Below are 16,439 nucleotides of genomic sequence, written 5' to 3'. Positions count from 1 at the left end.
CTAAAACCCAGTGATTTCATAAAGTTGTCCCTTTCACATATATGACAATGTAGTTAAATTTGGGGTTGAGAATAATCTTTTATTTCTCATTAGTCAACCCACCAACAATTACGTGGTTCTCAGAAACAAAAGAAACTTCACTTTGGGGCAGATCATCGTAGACAATCACCCAGTTTTTAGGCAGCTTTATTTTGTTTGGTTTGGTTTTATTTGCTTTGGTTTGTTTGAGTCAAGGCTGCTTTGGAGAACAATAGAACATTTAGACAATCATGTAAAATTTATATGCCAAGCTTCACTTTTTTTCAAGTACTAGCTAATCCATGTAGAAGTATATTTTTCATCTCCATGAGCTGTATATTTATCTTGATTTGCTTCTCTTCACAATAACCTAACCTATGAATGGGTTCCTAGCAATGTATAGTAACAATGGCAAAGTTAATAAAACGTCATTTCCCAGGTAACAGAATGTCACTTTCTCCCATTTTAAGCTTAATACTTAATATAAACAACAAAGATGTTCAATAAACACTTTGTGATGGTGTAACTGGTCATTAGTTGAAAGGGGAAAGCAAAGAATATCTATTCCTCCCTCCTGAAATAGCAACCTTTGCTTTGCTCAGAAAGCACTTTTGCTTCATATACAAAGGCTGTATGAATGGGTAGCCCTCTGTCCAGGATGTATGAAATAATAATCTTCGCTTTGCTCAAAAAGTACTGCATGAATGGCACTACCCACCCCCACCCCACTATCCTCATAGTTCCAGGAGGAAGGAATGTGATGCTTTACATGAGAAAAGCAATAGAGAATCTTCATTGAACCGCTTAGATTAGTATTGCTGGGAGAAATCTTGAATTCCAAGGCTATTTTTCTGCAAAAATTTTACAAATTTTGCATGATTTACCTATCATGCCAAGATGACATACATAATCTTATCACAAAACCCTTAGCAAACAGATTCTTAATGCCTGGACATTCTTGCCTGGAGCTATTCTTTGCTGTTCTCTCTAACACCTAAACCCACATGGGCGTAGGTGACTCAAATTTTAAGTTTCAGTCCATATGTGGGGAATATCTCTAGGAATCAAGACATCTCAGTCTCCTGCACAATAATTAAATGCGTGTCCAGTCCTCAAATGGCATACTCATTCCCTTAGTTTTTTGGCCATGGGGCTGCTTTAAGGAGATTAGCTATCAGTACCTGTTAGATTAATTAATGAAAAACAGAAAGAATGAGAAAATCCCCCAGTTGAAAAATCTAACATCTCTGCTCCTTTTGCATTTTAGCTTGCATATATCCTTTACCTAGTGTTTATTACCAGCTTGTTTTCTTTGGAATCATCTTGCATTTCAGCAGTATGGTCACACCCATATACTAAGCTTGCCTCTAAACAGATCCAAGACCCTAGCCTCTACTAACAAAAGAAACCAACTGTATGCTATTTAAACTGGAAAAGACTGGGCCACTTAATGAAAGTACTCAACATGGCTTACAGAGGGGGAAACATCATAAATGCTGTATTAATTTTCTATTGCTCCTTTACCAAATTACTACAAACTTAGTGGCTTAAAACAACACACGTGTATTTTACTGCAGTTCTGAGGTCATAGGTGCATTGGGTTTAAAAGTCCAACATGTGTCTCATTGGGTTTAAAACAAGGTGTCTGCAGGGACACATTCCTTTCTGGAGGCTCTAGGGGAGAATCCTTTTTTTCCCTCTCTCTCTTTTCCTGCTTTTAGAGACTGCCCACGTTCCTTGCCTTGCATCTTCAAAGCCAACAAGGTCCAGTTGAGTCTTTTTCACATGGAATCACTCTAAATCTGATATGTTTGTCTCCTGTTTCTCTTATAAGGATCCTTGTGATTACATTGGGTCCTACTGCATAATCCATCTCAGGATCCTTAATTTAATCACATCCGCAAAATTCCTTTTGCCATGTAAAGTAACATATTCACAGATTCCTGGAATTAGAATATGGATGTCTTTGGGGTACCATTATTATGCCTACCACAAATGCTAAGAGGGTGTGGGAGTGAGTTGCTTAGAGGGACAGCTGTTTGCTGACCTCCCAGTGGAAGCATTCTCTCTCTGTAATTCCGTAGCCTTTGCTCTGCTCTTGGCAACTCTCTGTCAAATAACTTCAAAACCTGGTCAGAACCTCTGACAAGGCAAGACTTTATTTTCCAAGATTATATTTTTTCTCTCAAATCTGTAACGCAAAAGCATCACTTCTGCTTTCCCTTGTTTTCTATCACTAACTGTAATATTACAAAATCTCTCACTAACTGTAATATCACAAAAACTTTTTTTCCTTAGAATCTCAGTTCTTGCGTATTTCCTGCTTCTCCCTATTTCCACATTTTCATAGAGGAAGCAATTCTGACTTCCTTTGTCTTAGCCATAAGCATCCCGTAAACACAAGTTCACAGGGAACTGTGAAAGTTCAAAGTGGGAAAATTCTATTCCTCACTCTGTGTAGTGATAGTAGGCATATAACCAAATTGGTCTTTCCCCATTTATCATAACTTATTCAACTGGGAATTTCTCAGTCCCTAATACTTGCAGAGTCACGTTATGAGGTCATTATAGATTTTAGGAGCCTCAATGCTTTTCATTTCATTTTCAGAATTCTTCAAAATTCCCATTTATAGGCCCTAATTGATTTCAGCAACCCATATGCAGTAGAGCAGTTCTTCCACTAACAATTGTTTTAAAGACAGATATATATATATATATATATATATATATATATTTGATGAAGCATACTAAGTAGAAAAAAAGTTAGAAATATCAGGAAAAAATTAAGAAATAAACATGTGTTCAGTAAAATTTAATTTGAATAATTTTTATCTCTAAAAATAACCATATTGTAAAAAAAAATACAATTTATTCTAGTAAATAAAGAACAAATGAGATTTTGTACTACAAACACGCAAGACACATTTTGCAAAAATCACAACTTCAGTGTTAAATTCCGCATATCATGAGGCACAATTATGGAAATTTATAAATGAGAGACTATCAAAAGAGAGCCTCTTGCCCTTATCAGTATTCAAACTAGATAGAATTTCATGATGACTGACCAATGCTGCTAGCTCTAATCTCTGTGGATACTAGTGTCACGCGCGTCCGTGTGAAGAGACCACCAAACAGCCTTTGTGTGAGCAATAAAGGTTTTTTTTTTTTTTTTTTTTGAGATGGAGTCTCGCTCTGTCACCCAGGCTGGAGTGCAGTGGCGGGATCTCAGCTCACTGCAAGCTCCACCCCCACCCCCCCCCCCCCCCCCCCCCCCGCCCCGGGTTTATGCCATTCTCCTGCCTCAGCCTCCCGAGTAGCTGGGACTACAGGTGCCCGCCACCTTGCCCGGCTCGTTTTTTGTACTTTTTTAGTTGAGATGGGGTTTCACCGTGTTAGCCAGGATGGTCTCGATCTCCTGACCTCGTGATCCGCCCGTCTCGGCCTCCCAAAGTGCTGGGATTACAGGCTTGAGCCACCGCGCCCCGCCACAATAAAGCTTTTTAATCACCTGGGTGCAGGCAGGCGGGGTCAGAGAAGGGAGATAAGGGTGGGGCTATTTTTATAGGATTTGGGTAAGTAAAGGGAAATTTACAGTCAAAGGGGGGTTGTTCTCTGGTGGGCAGGAGTGGGGGTCGCACGGTGCTCAGTGGGGGAGCTTTTTGAGTCAGGATGAGCCAGGAAAAGGACTTTCACAAGGTATTGTCATCACTGAAGGCAAGGGCCGGCCATTTTCACTTCTTTTGTGGTGGAATGTCATCAGTTAAGGCAGGGGCAGGGCATTTTCACTTCTTTTGTGATTCTTCATTTACTTCAGGCCATCTGGGTGTATACGTGCAAGTCACAGGGGATGCGATGACTTGGCTTGGGCTCAGAGGCCTGACAACTAGTTTATAAATTCTCCAAACTTCTCCCATTTTTATACAATAAAAAGAAATGCTAGCCTTGTATTTTGAAAGTCCTTTAAAGAGTTCTCATTAAATACCTTTGGGATTGTGTACACAATTTTCTTTTAATCTTTATTAAACTATTATTATGAATTTTGGTTTTTATTTTTTAATTGAAAATAGAAATTGTATGTATTTATGGTGTACAACATGATATTTGTATATACGTATACATTGTAGAATGGCTAAATCAAGCTACTTAACGTGCATTGCCTCACATACTTATTTTTTTGTGGTATGAACACATAAAATCTACTCTGTCAGTAATATTCAAGTCTACAATACATTGTTATTAACCATAGTCACCATGTTGTACAATAGATCTCTTGAAGTTATTACTCTATCTAACTGGAATTCTTTTCATCTTAACCAAGGCCACATGAAATACTTGAGAAAATGAGTGTGATATTTATTTCTACAATATTTCTCCTTCAAGAGTTTAAAGTTTTCAACTGTTAATTCTGGCAAGGATGATAGCCAATGACATATAAAATTGGTTGTTTTCTAGTTAGTCATTTTTATTTGCAATAATGAACAATTACTTAGTGATTTTGATCAAATCCTGTCCCTTACAAATTAGCTGAGTACCTTTGGACAAGCCATTTAACTTCCCCGTGCCTCCCTTTCCTCATTGAGTAAGATGGGGATAATAATTGTAACTGTATCTCATAAGAATGTTGTGAAGATTTAAAGGGGAATACATACAAGTGCTCAGAAAAGCGCCTAAGACGAATGATACGCTAGAACACTGGCTTGGGAGGAGAGGGGTGGAGTGCTTATTTGTAGCTTTCGCCAGCTTCTGTGAAGTAAATGTTCCCACTGCAGCAAATTTCAAGCTAGTAACAATTTAATCGTCAGCATGAGCCAATAAAGCTCTGGCACACCAATGTGGCAGAGTAAGTTTCTAACAAATGTTCATTTTTATCATTACTAAATCTAAGGTCCTTTTTCGTTTTATCGATGTTTATTTTCATGAATTGTACAAATGTTCAAGGAGGGACGAGTTTAGAGAGAGAAATGGAGGGAAAAACTTAGGAATTGTAGCAGTTAGGAAAGCTTTGAGGAAGATTTCAGAAGTTATCTGAACCTGTTTGGACACATGGGCATGAATATTTGGAAGGGAGAAGAACACATATAGTAAGTCTTAATGTCATCAATAGGTTCTTGGAAACTGCAGGTTTAAGCAAAATGGCATGTAACAAAACCAATTTTACCACAGGCTACGTGATAGAAGCAAGACTTAAGTTCCTATGGCATATTTCTGGTCTCAAAAACATCACCAAACTTTTAATAAAGACCAAAACGTTTCTAATATTAAACATTGAAATAAATGTGAGCTATGCATATATTTAAGAAAGAGTAACAAAAACAAGTGAGATAATTATTTACTCAGTGATTTCAGTTCAAGGGCATGGGTGGCCAGAGCCTATCCTGGCAGCTCAAGATGCAAGGCAGAAACTGACACCAGACAGGATGTCTTCCCACAGCAGGGGGCATTCAGACACAGACACACACACACACAGAGTTACTCAGACTGGGACCATTTGGACATGCCAGTTTACATAACATGCAGTACATGTTTGGGATGTGGGGGGAACCGGAGTATCCAGAGAAAACCCTTGCAGACTTAGGGAGAATGTGCTAACTCCACACAGTGGCCCTGGACGGGAATCTATTGTTTTTCTCAGCAACATTATAACAAGATGTTGTGGAATGAAAGGATGTTGTTGGAGAACCTGCTATATAAGTCATTTCAGTAGTAGTCTTGGGAGAAATTTGTGGGGACCCAGTGGGGAGACAGAATCAGAAAATGTGTGCACTAAAAACATGCGGATACTGAAATGAACTTGTGATGCCTAAATGAGCTTGTGATGTCTAAATGAGCTTGTGATGCCTAGATGAACTTGTGATGCCAAAAACTGATTTCCTGCTAGTGCAATCGTATCTCTTTTTGAAGAAGAGAAACTGTTTTGGTTAGAAATTTTTTTTTGTAGGAATGTGAGAAGAAAAAGTACTCACTGAAGCTAGTGCAAGTCAGGGGTAGAGGGAGGACAGTTCCTGTAAGGATGTGTATAAATGGATTTCCAGGAAACTAAACTGCCACATGTCAAGAAGAGCAGCTGCCTGAAGGTACTTGTAGATCCAAAGCTGCCCTAAGTTCCCTATCAGCACTGATTCATGAGTTTTGCATCAGTTTCTCCTATTCTTACCACAACTTGGCTGCTCTGTCTTCTCTGCACTAAACAATTTCTTCACTCTCTATTCCATATCTTTTAAACTTGTCTTATTATTTTTGTCCCTCATACATTGCTTCATAGATTACCCAATCCAAAAAGAAAGAAAACAGAGAAAGAAAGAAAGAGAGAGGAAAGAGAGAGAGAGAGAGAGAGAGAGAGAGAGAGAGAGAGAGAGAAAGAGAAAGAGAGAGAGAGAGAAAGAAAGAAAGAAAGAAAGAAGAAAGAAAGAAAGAAAGAAAGAGAAAGAAAATGAAAGTATATTCCTGAACCACATGAAAACACAAAGAATCACATTCTCTACAAGTGTCCTGTGTATTTGCAAATTAACCAGTACTTCAGGTAGTCCTTAGGTATTCTAGAGTTTAGAAGAATCCTAAAAGGTTTTGCTCTGGTAAGGGCTGTGAGTAAAGCATGGCCTTTGAGGCGACGCAGGGAGGTAAAGGTAGATATATAGAAACTTTATTTTAGAGAAAGGAAAAACTTCTTCAGACCAGATACAAAATCAAGTAATCAACCATTCAAAGTCAGGCTTAATTTAAGAGCTTTTCTTAAAAAAACAAACAAACAACAACAACAACAAAAATGTATACTACTGATCTTTAAAGGAAACCATGCTATCATTTGGATTATTATTCTGGATTCCAGTCAGTAGTTAGGTCATATAAGAATTATAAATTCTGTTATTGGTAATGGTTAGTTCAAAATGCATAGTCTTACCACTCAGGGAGAACAGTACTTAGATTTCAGAAGATAAAACTTTGTAATTGGGATGAAAGGAGGGTATGGAGGGTGTGCTTAAATATTTAAATGGATGTTCATGAAACAAAAAGACTAGACCTAGAAGTTATTTCATTTAATTCTCACAGCAAATTGATAAGGAAAGTATTTCCATCTGATAGATGACAAAACCAAATTCACAGAAGTTCAATTCATTCATTTTATAAGAATTTATTAATAATTTTTAATATGCTTGGCATTGTAATTAGCACTGGTTATTATACTATAATGAACAAAACAAGACCTTGCCATTTTAGTGGAGATGACTGGTTAGGGGGACAGGCAGAGAAATGACAAGTGAATCAACAAATAAGGATACTATTCAAACATGAGATTTTGCACAAGGAAATAATATAGAATAATATAAAATACAGCATGCAATGAAAGAGGATAACTTGAAAAGGATAACAGTTACTTGGAATTTGTTAGGGAAGGCTTCGCTGAGGTGGTGACTTTTAATCAGAGACCTGCAAGGAGAGAATAAGCCAGCTATGGAGGAGACAAGCGAAGAGTGGCTTTTAGCAAATTAATTGCAAATGTGAAAGCTCTAAGGCAGAAAAGTCGTTAATATTTTACAGGGCGCAGTGGCGCACATCTGTAATCCCAGCATTTTGGGAGGCCGAGGTGGGCAGATCACCTGAGGTCAGGAGTTTTGTACCAGCCTGGCCAACATAGTGAAACCCCATCTCTACTGAAAGTATGAAAATTAGCCAGGCATAGTGGCATGTGCCTGTACTCCCAGCTACTCAGGAGGCTGAGGCAGGAGAATCACTTAAACCCAGGAGGTGGAGGTTGCAGTGAGGAGAGATTGCGCCACTGCACTCTAGCTTGGTTGACACAGCGAGACTTCATCTCAAAAAATATATATAGCTTTTATCTATATCTATATCTATCTATAGATATATTTTAGAGCAGTGTTACTCCAAATATGGTCTGAGGATGGTTGCCCATCCAAGAAGTGTTCTTTACTAGTCTGAAGCAAAATAAGTATGTAATTGAGAATAAATGCTTACACTTTATGATAAGAATTTGACAGTAATTTTACATCTGTTAAATCTAATAATTTAAAAATGAATTATATTATGTTTATTATTTTATGTCATTTTTCTAGTAATTCATTTTTACTATTTAAATTGAAAAGTATTGAGCCATGTTGGGGAAAGATGGTCTTTCCATGGTCCATTGCTATCTGATGTTAGAAATATTGGCAGGATCTAAAATGTGCAGAGCTTTGCACGTTCTGGTAAATAATTACCTAAGATGACACAGAAAGTGAGAGGTGGTGCCAAGATAAAATGCCAAGTCTTTCATGTCATCATCTACGTGCCTTGAGAGGCTCCCAGGCTCCCAGTATGTGCCAGAAAGCCATTAGCCCTCAGAAAGGCCTCTACTTCATGACCATTTCTACCCTGACATCCAGTGAGTTATTATCCATCAGAAGCAAAGCTTACAAATGGAATACATTTTGATCATTTGGAATTTTTGAACATGTTCCTTTACTTGTAGTCTTCAGTGATTGGCTAAACCATTATTTCCTAGGATTACATATGTCCTTTTATTTTTGTTTTGGTTCTGTTTTGTTTTTTGTTTTTTAGAGATAGCATCTGGCTATATTGCCTGGGGCTGGAGTGCAGTGGTGAAATCATAACTCACCACAGCCCCAATCTCCTGGGCTCAAGTTATCCTCATGCCTCAGCCTCCTGAGTAGCTAGGACTACAGGTGCATGCCACCATGTCCAGCTATTTATTTTTATTTTTATTTTTTGTAGATACAAGGTCTTACTATGTTGCCCAGACTGGTCTTGAACTGGGCTCAAATGATCCTCCCACGTCGGCCTCCCAAAACACTGGACTTACAGCCATGAGCCACCGCATCCAGTCTACTTTTGTTCTTGTAAATAGTCATAGTCCCCTCACCTCATACTGGGTCAGAAATGTCTACTTCTTTATCTTTGCCAATGGATATACACTAGAATAATTCTGTGTTTCTTAATCTTTCTATTATGTATCTTCTTAAAATATATTATGATAGAATTTATAAGTGTCCAAAGTTAATACCTTGTTTCTCTTTTATCCAGAGCCCTAAATGAGTCACACAGCACCCTGAAAGTGATTCCCTGGTCTACTTGAATTTGACATGAGAGAAAAGCAGGAGGAAAAGGGGCCATTCTCCAAAGGACCTGAAAGAGCAAAAGAGGTGGGAACGAAAGCCTTAAGGATCCCACGACTTTTTACTGCCATCTGAGCTACTCAGTGTTTGAATCCCAAGAGGAAGTCATTTTACCTCTCAGGTCTGTTGTAGGACTTGATTTTGTAAAGCAATGCCATGTTATGTGGTTGAAAGAGCACTGGACTTAGTATCAGGAGCACTGAGCTCTCAGACTGACTTGGACTCCTACTGGTGGGGACCTCTGTTAGTCACTTTACCTCATCCAAAGTATAAAGGAATTGGACCAAATAATTTACCACATAGCTCTAAAACTTAATTTAAAATGTAATTCCAGAAAAAAAAAAAAAAAGGAATAAGCAAAGGGGAAAGAAGTGAAAGAGAGAGAGAAGAAAGAATACAGAGAGATGACCTTTTGCCTTTCCGTTGATGTTATATCCCTTCTTCCCATGTTCTTAGGTCTATGAGTCTGTTTCCCCATCATTTGGTATCTAGTCCACTTCCTGCTTACTGCTTTGCTAATAGCTGGCCTTGCTAGAATCATTGGTTTCACTGCTGTTCTTCATGTGCTTCTATGAGATTTACTCCAACAAAAATAGGACTGAATTTATTGTGAAGTAACATTGGCAATCTTAACTTATTCATTTAACTTACCTATTTTTATAGCTGGATAAATATTGTTAGTCTTAGAATAGCTCACATTTTTTGAGAAGCATGCTTTCCCTGTCCATTTGTCTAATAACACGACCCAGCCCTATTTTAAGTCATTCTAAATTCAGCCTCATATAATGAAAATACATTATGAAAATAGATGTTTAGGAGATTTCCTGTATAGCAGTCAGCCAATTCATATGCGTTGTCTCTGCTGACTTCTTTTGCCATGCATTAACTTTTCACAATAGCAGAGGAGGCAAATATGAGCATACAGTCCCTTTGTTCTAAAGATATTGTTCCAGCTAGTGGAATGATGTTGAATCTTTAATAACCATAAGTCCAAATTAGTTGCTTTTTCAGTATCTTTTGCTTTGTCTGTGTCTATCCAGTGGCCTAGGAATTAAAGTGTAAGTTGTTTTCACTGTTAAATTGGATATTTATATATAGAGAGAGAGAGCAAGATTTTCATGTGTTATTTAATTCTGTATTGTTTCTTATATTTGTAGTAAAATATTGAACAATTAAAAGTGTTGGATCCAAATATTTGGCTTATGATATTCTCTTGGGAAATGTGGAAATGAATGATAATCCTTGTCTTTTCCCATGATATGTAAAACCCTCCCCTCCTCTCTATCTTCCGCCTCCTGAAAGATGAGTTGATGCTTCTGACTAATCACAAAAACACAAATCAGATGTCTGGCTGGTGTGAGCTCCTTTGAGTTGGTGCCTCTGTCCTTTTGACATGACCCTATCAGCTCTGCAGCACTTCCTTATATATGTTCTTTTGATTTTGCTTTTAAATACCAACCTTTGCAAACAGATTAGCTCACATAGTTTTGAATTTAGTGGGAATCATCCCCTTGTATTTTTCTGTATTTCTAGTATCTCTGCTAAATTGGTACTAGATCAGGCAGAATGACTTAACGCAACAGTTCTCAAACATTTTGGTCTTAGGACCCCTTTACACATTTAAAAACATCATTGAGGATCCCAAAGAGCTTTTTCTGTAATGTGAATTGTATCTGTTGATATTTATCATATTTGAAATTAAAACTGATAAAATTTAAATGCAAAAGTACATAACTATATATCCTACTAGCTATCAGAGTGATGCCAACATCATACATCATACAACTTCTGGAAGACTTCGGGAGCACATTTATTAGAGAATAAGAGCGAAAAAGTCAAATAATTTATTGGTGTTATCTTGCCAATAATTTTTTGATTATGTGGACCCCCTGAGATGGCCTCAGGGACAGTGCTAAAGACTGCTGATTTAAAGTATAAGCAAAGAAGACAACCGCCTTATGGCAAGATTTCATGAGTCTTTTTCAAAGGAACTCCTTGCTAAACATCTATCTTCATGGTACCTAAGCATTTCACCTTTTAACCAGGACTTTAGGCCATTGCATTACTGGGAGCTCCTCCTCAAAACGCAGAGACAGCTCAAAGACTAATTTTTATCTATTGTTAATAATTCAATTGGCCGGGCGCAGTGGCTCAAGCCTGTAATCCCAGCACTTTGGGAGGCCGAGACGGGCGGATCACGAGGTCAGGAGATCGAGACCATCCTGGCTAACACGGTGAAACCCCGTCTCTACTAAAAATACAAAAACTAGCCGGGCGAGGTGGCGGGCGCCTGTAGTCCCAGCTACTCGGGAGGCTGAGGCAGGAGAATGGCGTAAACCCGGGAGGCGGAGCTTGCAGTGAGCTGAGATCTGGCCACTGCACTCCAGCCCGGGCGACAGAGCGAGACTCCGCCGCAAAAAAAAAGAAAAAAAAAAATTCAATTTAAATTGGCCTATTAAATGGCTTTTCAGTTACTTTTCAGGATGTTGAGATACTTGGACTTAGGATAGGTATGTTTGATGGGGAAGACTTGGGAGGTTATAGAGAGATAAAGAGGAGAAGGAAAGGGTAATTGAGAGCATGCTGAGAAGGTGGCTCCATGTAGAGCACCACAGCCTTGCTTTCTTCTCCATGTCTCCTGCCCTCTCACAGTGGGAGGCTGCTCACCAGCCCTCCCATACTTACCCTAAACTTTCAACTACGGGTGCTTTTTTGTATTTGTGAATTAGAAAGAGGTAACTTGGGCTTTGCGTAGTTAAGCAGTCTGGGAAAGTTATAAACTTTTGAGTCCCTTAGAATAATTCAATCATGTATTTCTCTTATCTGTAAAAATTAGAAAAATTCCAGAGTAGTGCAAACCTGCTTAGAGAGAGGAGCAAACAGAAGTCTGTTGTGCTTAACTGAAACTGAAACTGCAAATGATGGTTTTTCTTTGTCGTTTTTTTTTTTTTTTTTTTTTTTTTTTTGAGACGGAGTCTCGCTCTGTCGCCCAGGCTGGAGTGCAGTGGCCGGATCTCAGCTCACTGCAAGCTCCGCCTTCCGGGTTTACGCCATTCTCTCGCCTCAGCCTCCCGAGTAGCTGGGACTACAGGCGCCCACCACCTCGCCCGGCTAATTTTTTGTATTTTTTTAGTAGAGACGGGGTTTCACCGTGTTAGCCAGGATGGTCTCGATCTCCTGACCTCGTGATCCGCCCATCTCGGCCTCCCAAAGTGCTGGGATTACAGGCTTGATTCTTTGTCGTTTTATATTTTCTTTTTGGTGGTTTGTATTCCTCTATCCATGACTTATTAACAATTCATAAATCTAGGTTCAAAGAGTACAAAATCCATATTTCTACTAGGAATCATAAGGATTTGATTAAATAATTTTTTTTGAACTTTCTTCTATGGCTATTCTGAGCTTAGAGTATTTTATTTAATTTTTGTTGTAGAGACAGGGTCTCACTCTGTCACCCAGGCTGGAGTGCAGTGGGGCCATCATAGCTCACTGCAGCCTTGAAATCCTGGATTCAAGCAATTCTCCTGCCTCAGCCTCCTGAGTAGCTAGGACTACAGGCACACACCATCATGCCTAGCTATTTTTTTATTTTTTATTGAGATAAGGTCTTACTATGATGCCCTGGCTGGTCTCAAACTCCTGGCCTCAAGCAATCCTCCTGCCTCAGCCTCCTGAGTAGCTAGGACTACAGGCACGCACCACCATGCCTAGCTATTTTTTTATTTTTTATTGAGATAAGGTCTTACTGTGATGCCCAGGCTGGTCTCAAACTCCTGGCCTCAAGCAATCCTCCTGTCTTGGCCTTAGCTGGGATTAAAGAGGTGAGTGACTTTGCTCAGCCTTTGCATTTTAAAATAAAGCTTCTTGGCCGGGCATGGTGGCTCACACCTGTAATCCCAGCACTTTGAGAGGCCAAGGTGGGCGGATCACGACATCAGGAGATAGAGACCATCCTGGCCAACATGGGGAAACCCCGTCTCTACTAAAAATACAAAAAATTAGCCGGGCGCAGTGGCAGATGCCTGTAGTTCCAGCTACTCGGGAGGTTGAGGCAGGAGAATGGTGTGAATCCGGGAGGTGGAGCTTGCAATGAGCCGAGATCACGCCACTGCACTCTGGCCTGGGTGACAGAGTGAGTCTCCGTCTCAAAAAAATATAATAAAAATAAAAATAAAATAAAATAAACTTCTTGGCCGGGCGCGGTGGCTCAAGCCTGTAATCCCAGCACTTTGGGAGGCCGAGACGGGCGGATCACGAGGTCAGGAGATCGAGACCATCCTGGCTAACATGGTGAAACCCCGTCTCTACTAAAAATACAAAAAATTAGCCGGGCGCAGTGGCAGATGCCTGTAGTTCCAGCTACTCGGGAGGTTGAGGCAGGAGAATGGTGTGAATCCGGGAGGTGGAGCTTGCAATGAGCCGAGATCACGCCACTGCACTCTGGCCTGGGTGACAGAGTGAGTCTCCGTCTCAAAAAAATATAATAAAAATAAAATAAAATAAAATAAACTTCTTGGCCGGGCGCGGTGGCTCAAGCCTGTAATCCCAGCACTTTGGGAGGCCGAGACGGGCGGATCACGAGGTCAGGAGATCGAGACCATCCTGGCTAACATGGTGAAACCCCGTCTCTACTAAAAATACAAAAACTAGCCGGGCGAGGTGGCGGGCGCCTGTAGTCCCAGCTACTCGGGAGGCTGAGGCAGGAGAATGGCATAAACCCGGGAGGCGGAGCTTGCAGTGAGCTGAGATCCGGCCACTGCACTCCAGTCCGGGCGACAGAGCGAGACTCCGCCTCAAAAAAAATAAATAAAAATAAAAATAAACTTCTTAAATTATTTCTTCACAGCAGTAATATTTTTATTTTTGTTCATTCTCAACATATTCCAGATTTGATTTCATCCTCCCCGCCACAGTTGCTCAGGCTAATTCGCTTGCACAAAATTACATAGAGCAATGATTCAATCCAAGCAAGCCAACATTCACACAGACGTCATAATCATTTGTCTTGTGAGGTCCTGAAGGTAATTAACCCCATTTTTGTAGGTGTGAAAAATGAGCCTTCATACTTTTCAGTGACTTTCTTCTGGTAGCATTGTAAATGTGTTTTTAACTGAAACTCCAACTCAGAAATCCCGGCTTCCTGTCTAGTGAACTCTCTTTTCTCCCCACCCTGCAGTGATTTATCTCAGTCTTACTTGCCAGCATATCCTGTTTGTTCTGTCATTATATTCAGAATCCAGCTCCTACCTCCAGTCTTCCACCAGGCCCAAACCATTATTAATTTTTTCCTAGATCATTGTTATTGCTTTCTAATTAATCTTCATGCTTCCGTGTTCTTCCCCTTTCAGGATATTTGAAACATAACTGTTCTAAAATATGTCAAGTCAAATCACATAATTCTCCTGCCTAAAATTTCCAAGTGCTTCCCATCTCACCTAGAATAGAAGCCAAAGTCTTTACATTAGCTATAAGGCTCTAGACAATGGGGCTCGCTGATACTCTCTGAAATCACCTTCTACTATTCTCTCTCCTGATCACTAGTCTCCCTGCTATTTCACCAACATTTCAGACATGTTTCTATCTCAGAGCCCTGGCATTTCCTCGTCTCTCTGCCTGGAATGTTTTTCCTGCTGGTACCTTCATGACTCATATGCCTTTTCCCCTGAAAAATACTCCGTAGATACCCTAAAGATACTTTAATACTTTTAACTGGACTCATATTAGTCTAGATAGTGGGACACTCATCTCAGAAAGTTGGAACTCATAAAGAGAGAGAGTTGGGTGTTTCTGGAAGTAGCTTTTATGTTCCAGTGCAATTAGAGAGGCACTGAAGCCCAGCCGCTCAGGTGAAGCATTTCAATTACCACATGATTCTGGATCTGGTTGTGTTTAGCTCAGTATCTAGTAATTTCCTTAACTTGTATACATGTTAGTTTATTTTCTAATAAATCAGAGACAATATTGTAAATACAGTCAGCCCTCCCTATCTGTGGGTTCCATATTCGTGGAGTCAACCAATCACGGATAAAAAATATCTGAAAAAAAAATACAAGAATAAAAATAAAAACAATTTAAAAACAATACAGTATAACAACTATATGTATATTATTTACATTGTAATAGGTTTATAAGTAATCTAGAGATGATTTAAAGTATGTGGGAAAATGTGCATAGGTGATATGAATATACTAGGCCATTTTATATCAGGAACTTGAGCATCTGCAGATTTAGGCATCCATGGAGGTTCTGGAACCAATCTCCTGAGGATTCCACAGGACAACTGCATCACATTTTTTAAAAAGTCAGGTGATGGCTTTAATTACATGATCTTAAATTGTATATTGATTAATAGGACAGATGACTCTTAGGCAAAAAAAATCAGGAAGCACTAAAATTTCAGCAATGAATTGGAAAAACAGTGAGCAGTCCGATGGAAACACATCGATTTTACTGTGTACCTTGAAGGGTGGGTAGAATTGGCCTGTGTTTGTGCAACATAGCCTAATGATATCTTGTAGTTTACTTCCCCTTTTCACTTGTCTCAGTGGGCCAGGGCTGTAACTACCTAAATGTTGTTGCAGTTACTCTAGGAAAGGAGATGTTTTACCTACTTCATCTTGGAGCTAACTTTAATTTCCAGAGAACTTGGAAAGAGAGAATGTATTCCTTGAGAGAACTCCGGGCCTAACAAATTGATATCGTATTTATTTGACCATGTCCTATCTTTGAAGTGTCATCAGAAACCACCATTTGTATAAACAAAGGTTAAATAACAGTCTGAGACCTAGTCTCACAAGATTTGACTAGCACAAATGCCCCTAGGTAAACCGAAACTCTTGATGGAAACCAAATAACATCCTACGAATCTCTAAGGAAGAAACTGAATAAGAATCATGGAAGCAGGCCGGGTGCAGTGGCTCACGTCTGTAATCCCAGCACTTTGGGAAGCTGAGGCGGGTGGATCTCCTGAGGTCAGGAGTTCGAGACCAGCTTGACCAACATGGAGAAACCCCGTCTCTACTAAAAATACAAATTAAATTAGCCAGGCATGGTGGCACATGCCTGTAATCCCAGCTACTCGGGAGGCTGAGGCAGGAGAAGCGCTTGAACCCGGGAGGCAGAGCTGAGATCGTGCAGTGAGCAGTGAGCTGAGATCATGCCACCACACTCCAGCCTGGGTGACAGAGCGAGACTCTATCTCAAAAAAAAAAAACAAAAGAAAAAGACTCATAGAAGCACTAGAAGAGATTTCAGAAATGAAGAAACTGAGGCCTACAAAACCAAATAACTTAC

At 39.7% G+C, this 16,439-nt stretch overlaps 1 protein-coding gene across 10 annotated transcripts in view; it reads left to right on the top strand.

Annotated features, from left to right (window-relative positions):
* The window catches only part of CD200 (CD200 molecule), a 31,682-nt gene extending 21,344 nt beyond the window's left edge, over positions 1-10,338 (top strand). For all 10 annotated transcript variants that reach the window (XM_033211300.1, XM_033211308.1, XM_033211304.1 and 7 more), the window contains one exon: positions 9,055-10,338. Coding sequence is in view for 5 of the 10 variants with exons in the window: in XM_033211308.1 (XP_033067199.1) it covers positions 9,055-9,062 (8 nt within the window). In the remaining 5 variants the exon portion in view is untranslated. The remainder of the gene's footprint in view (positions 1-9,054) is intronic.
* The last annotated feature ends 6,101 nt before the right edge of the window (positions 10,339-16,439 follow it).

Source organism: Trachypithecus francoisi, unplaced genomic scaffold (genome assembly GCF_009764315.1).
Source record: "Trachypithecus francoisi isolate TF-2019V2 unplaced genomic scaffold, Tfra_2.0 Lachesis_group0, whole genome shotgun sequence".
Classification (NCBI taxonomy): domain Eukaryota; kingdom Metazoa; phylum Chordata; class Mammalia; order Primates; family Cercopithecidae; genus Trachypithecus; species Trachypithecus francoisi.
The sequence above is the reverse complement of the archived record's forward strand: the minus strand, read 5'-3'. Positions and strand labels throughout refer to the sequence as shown.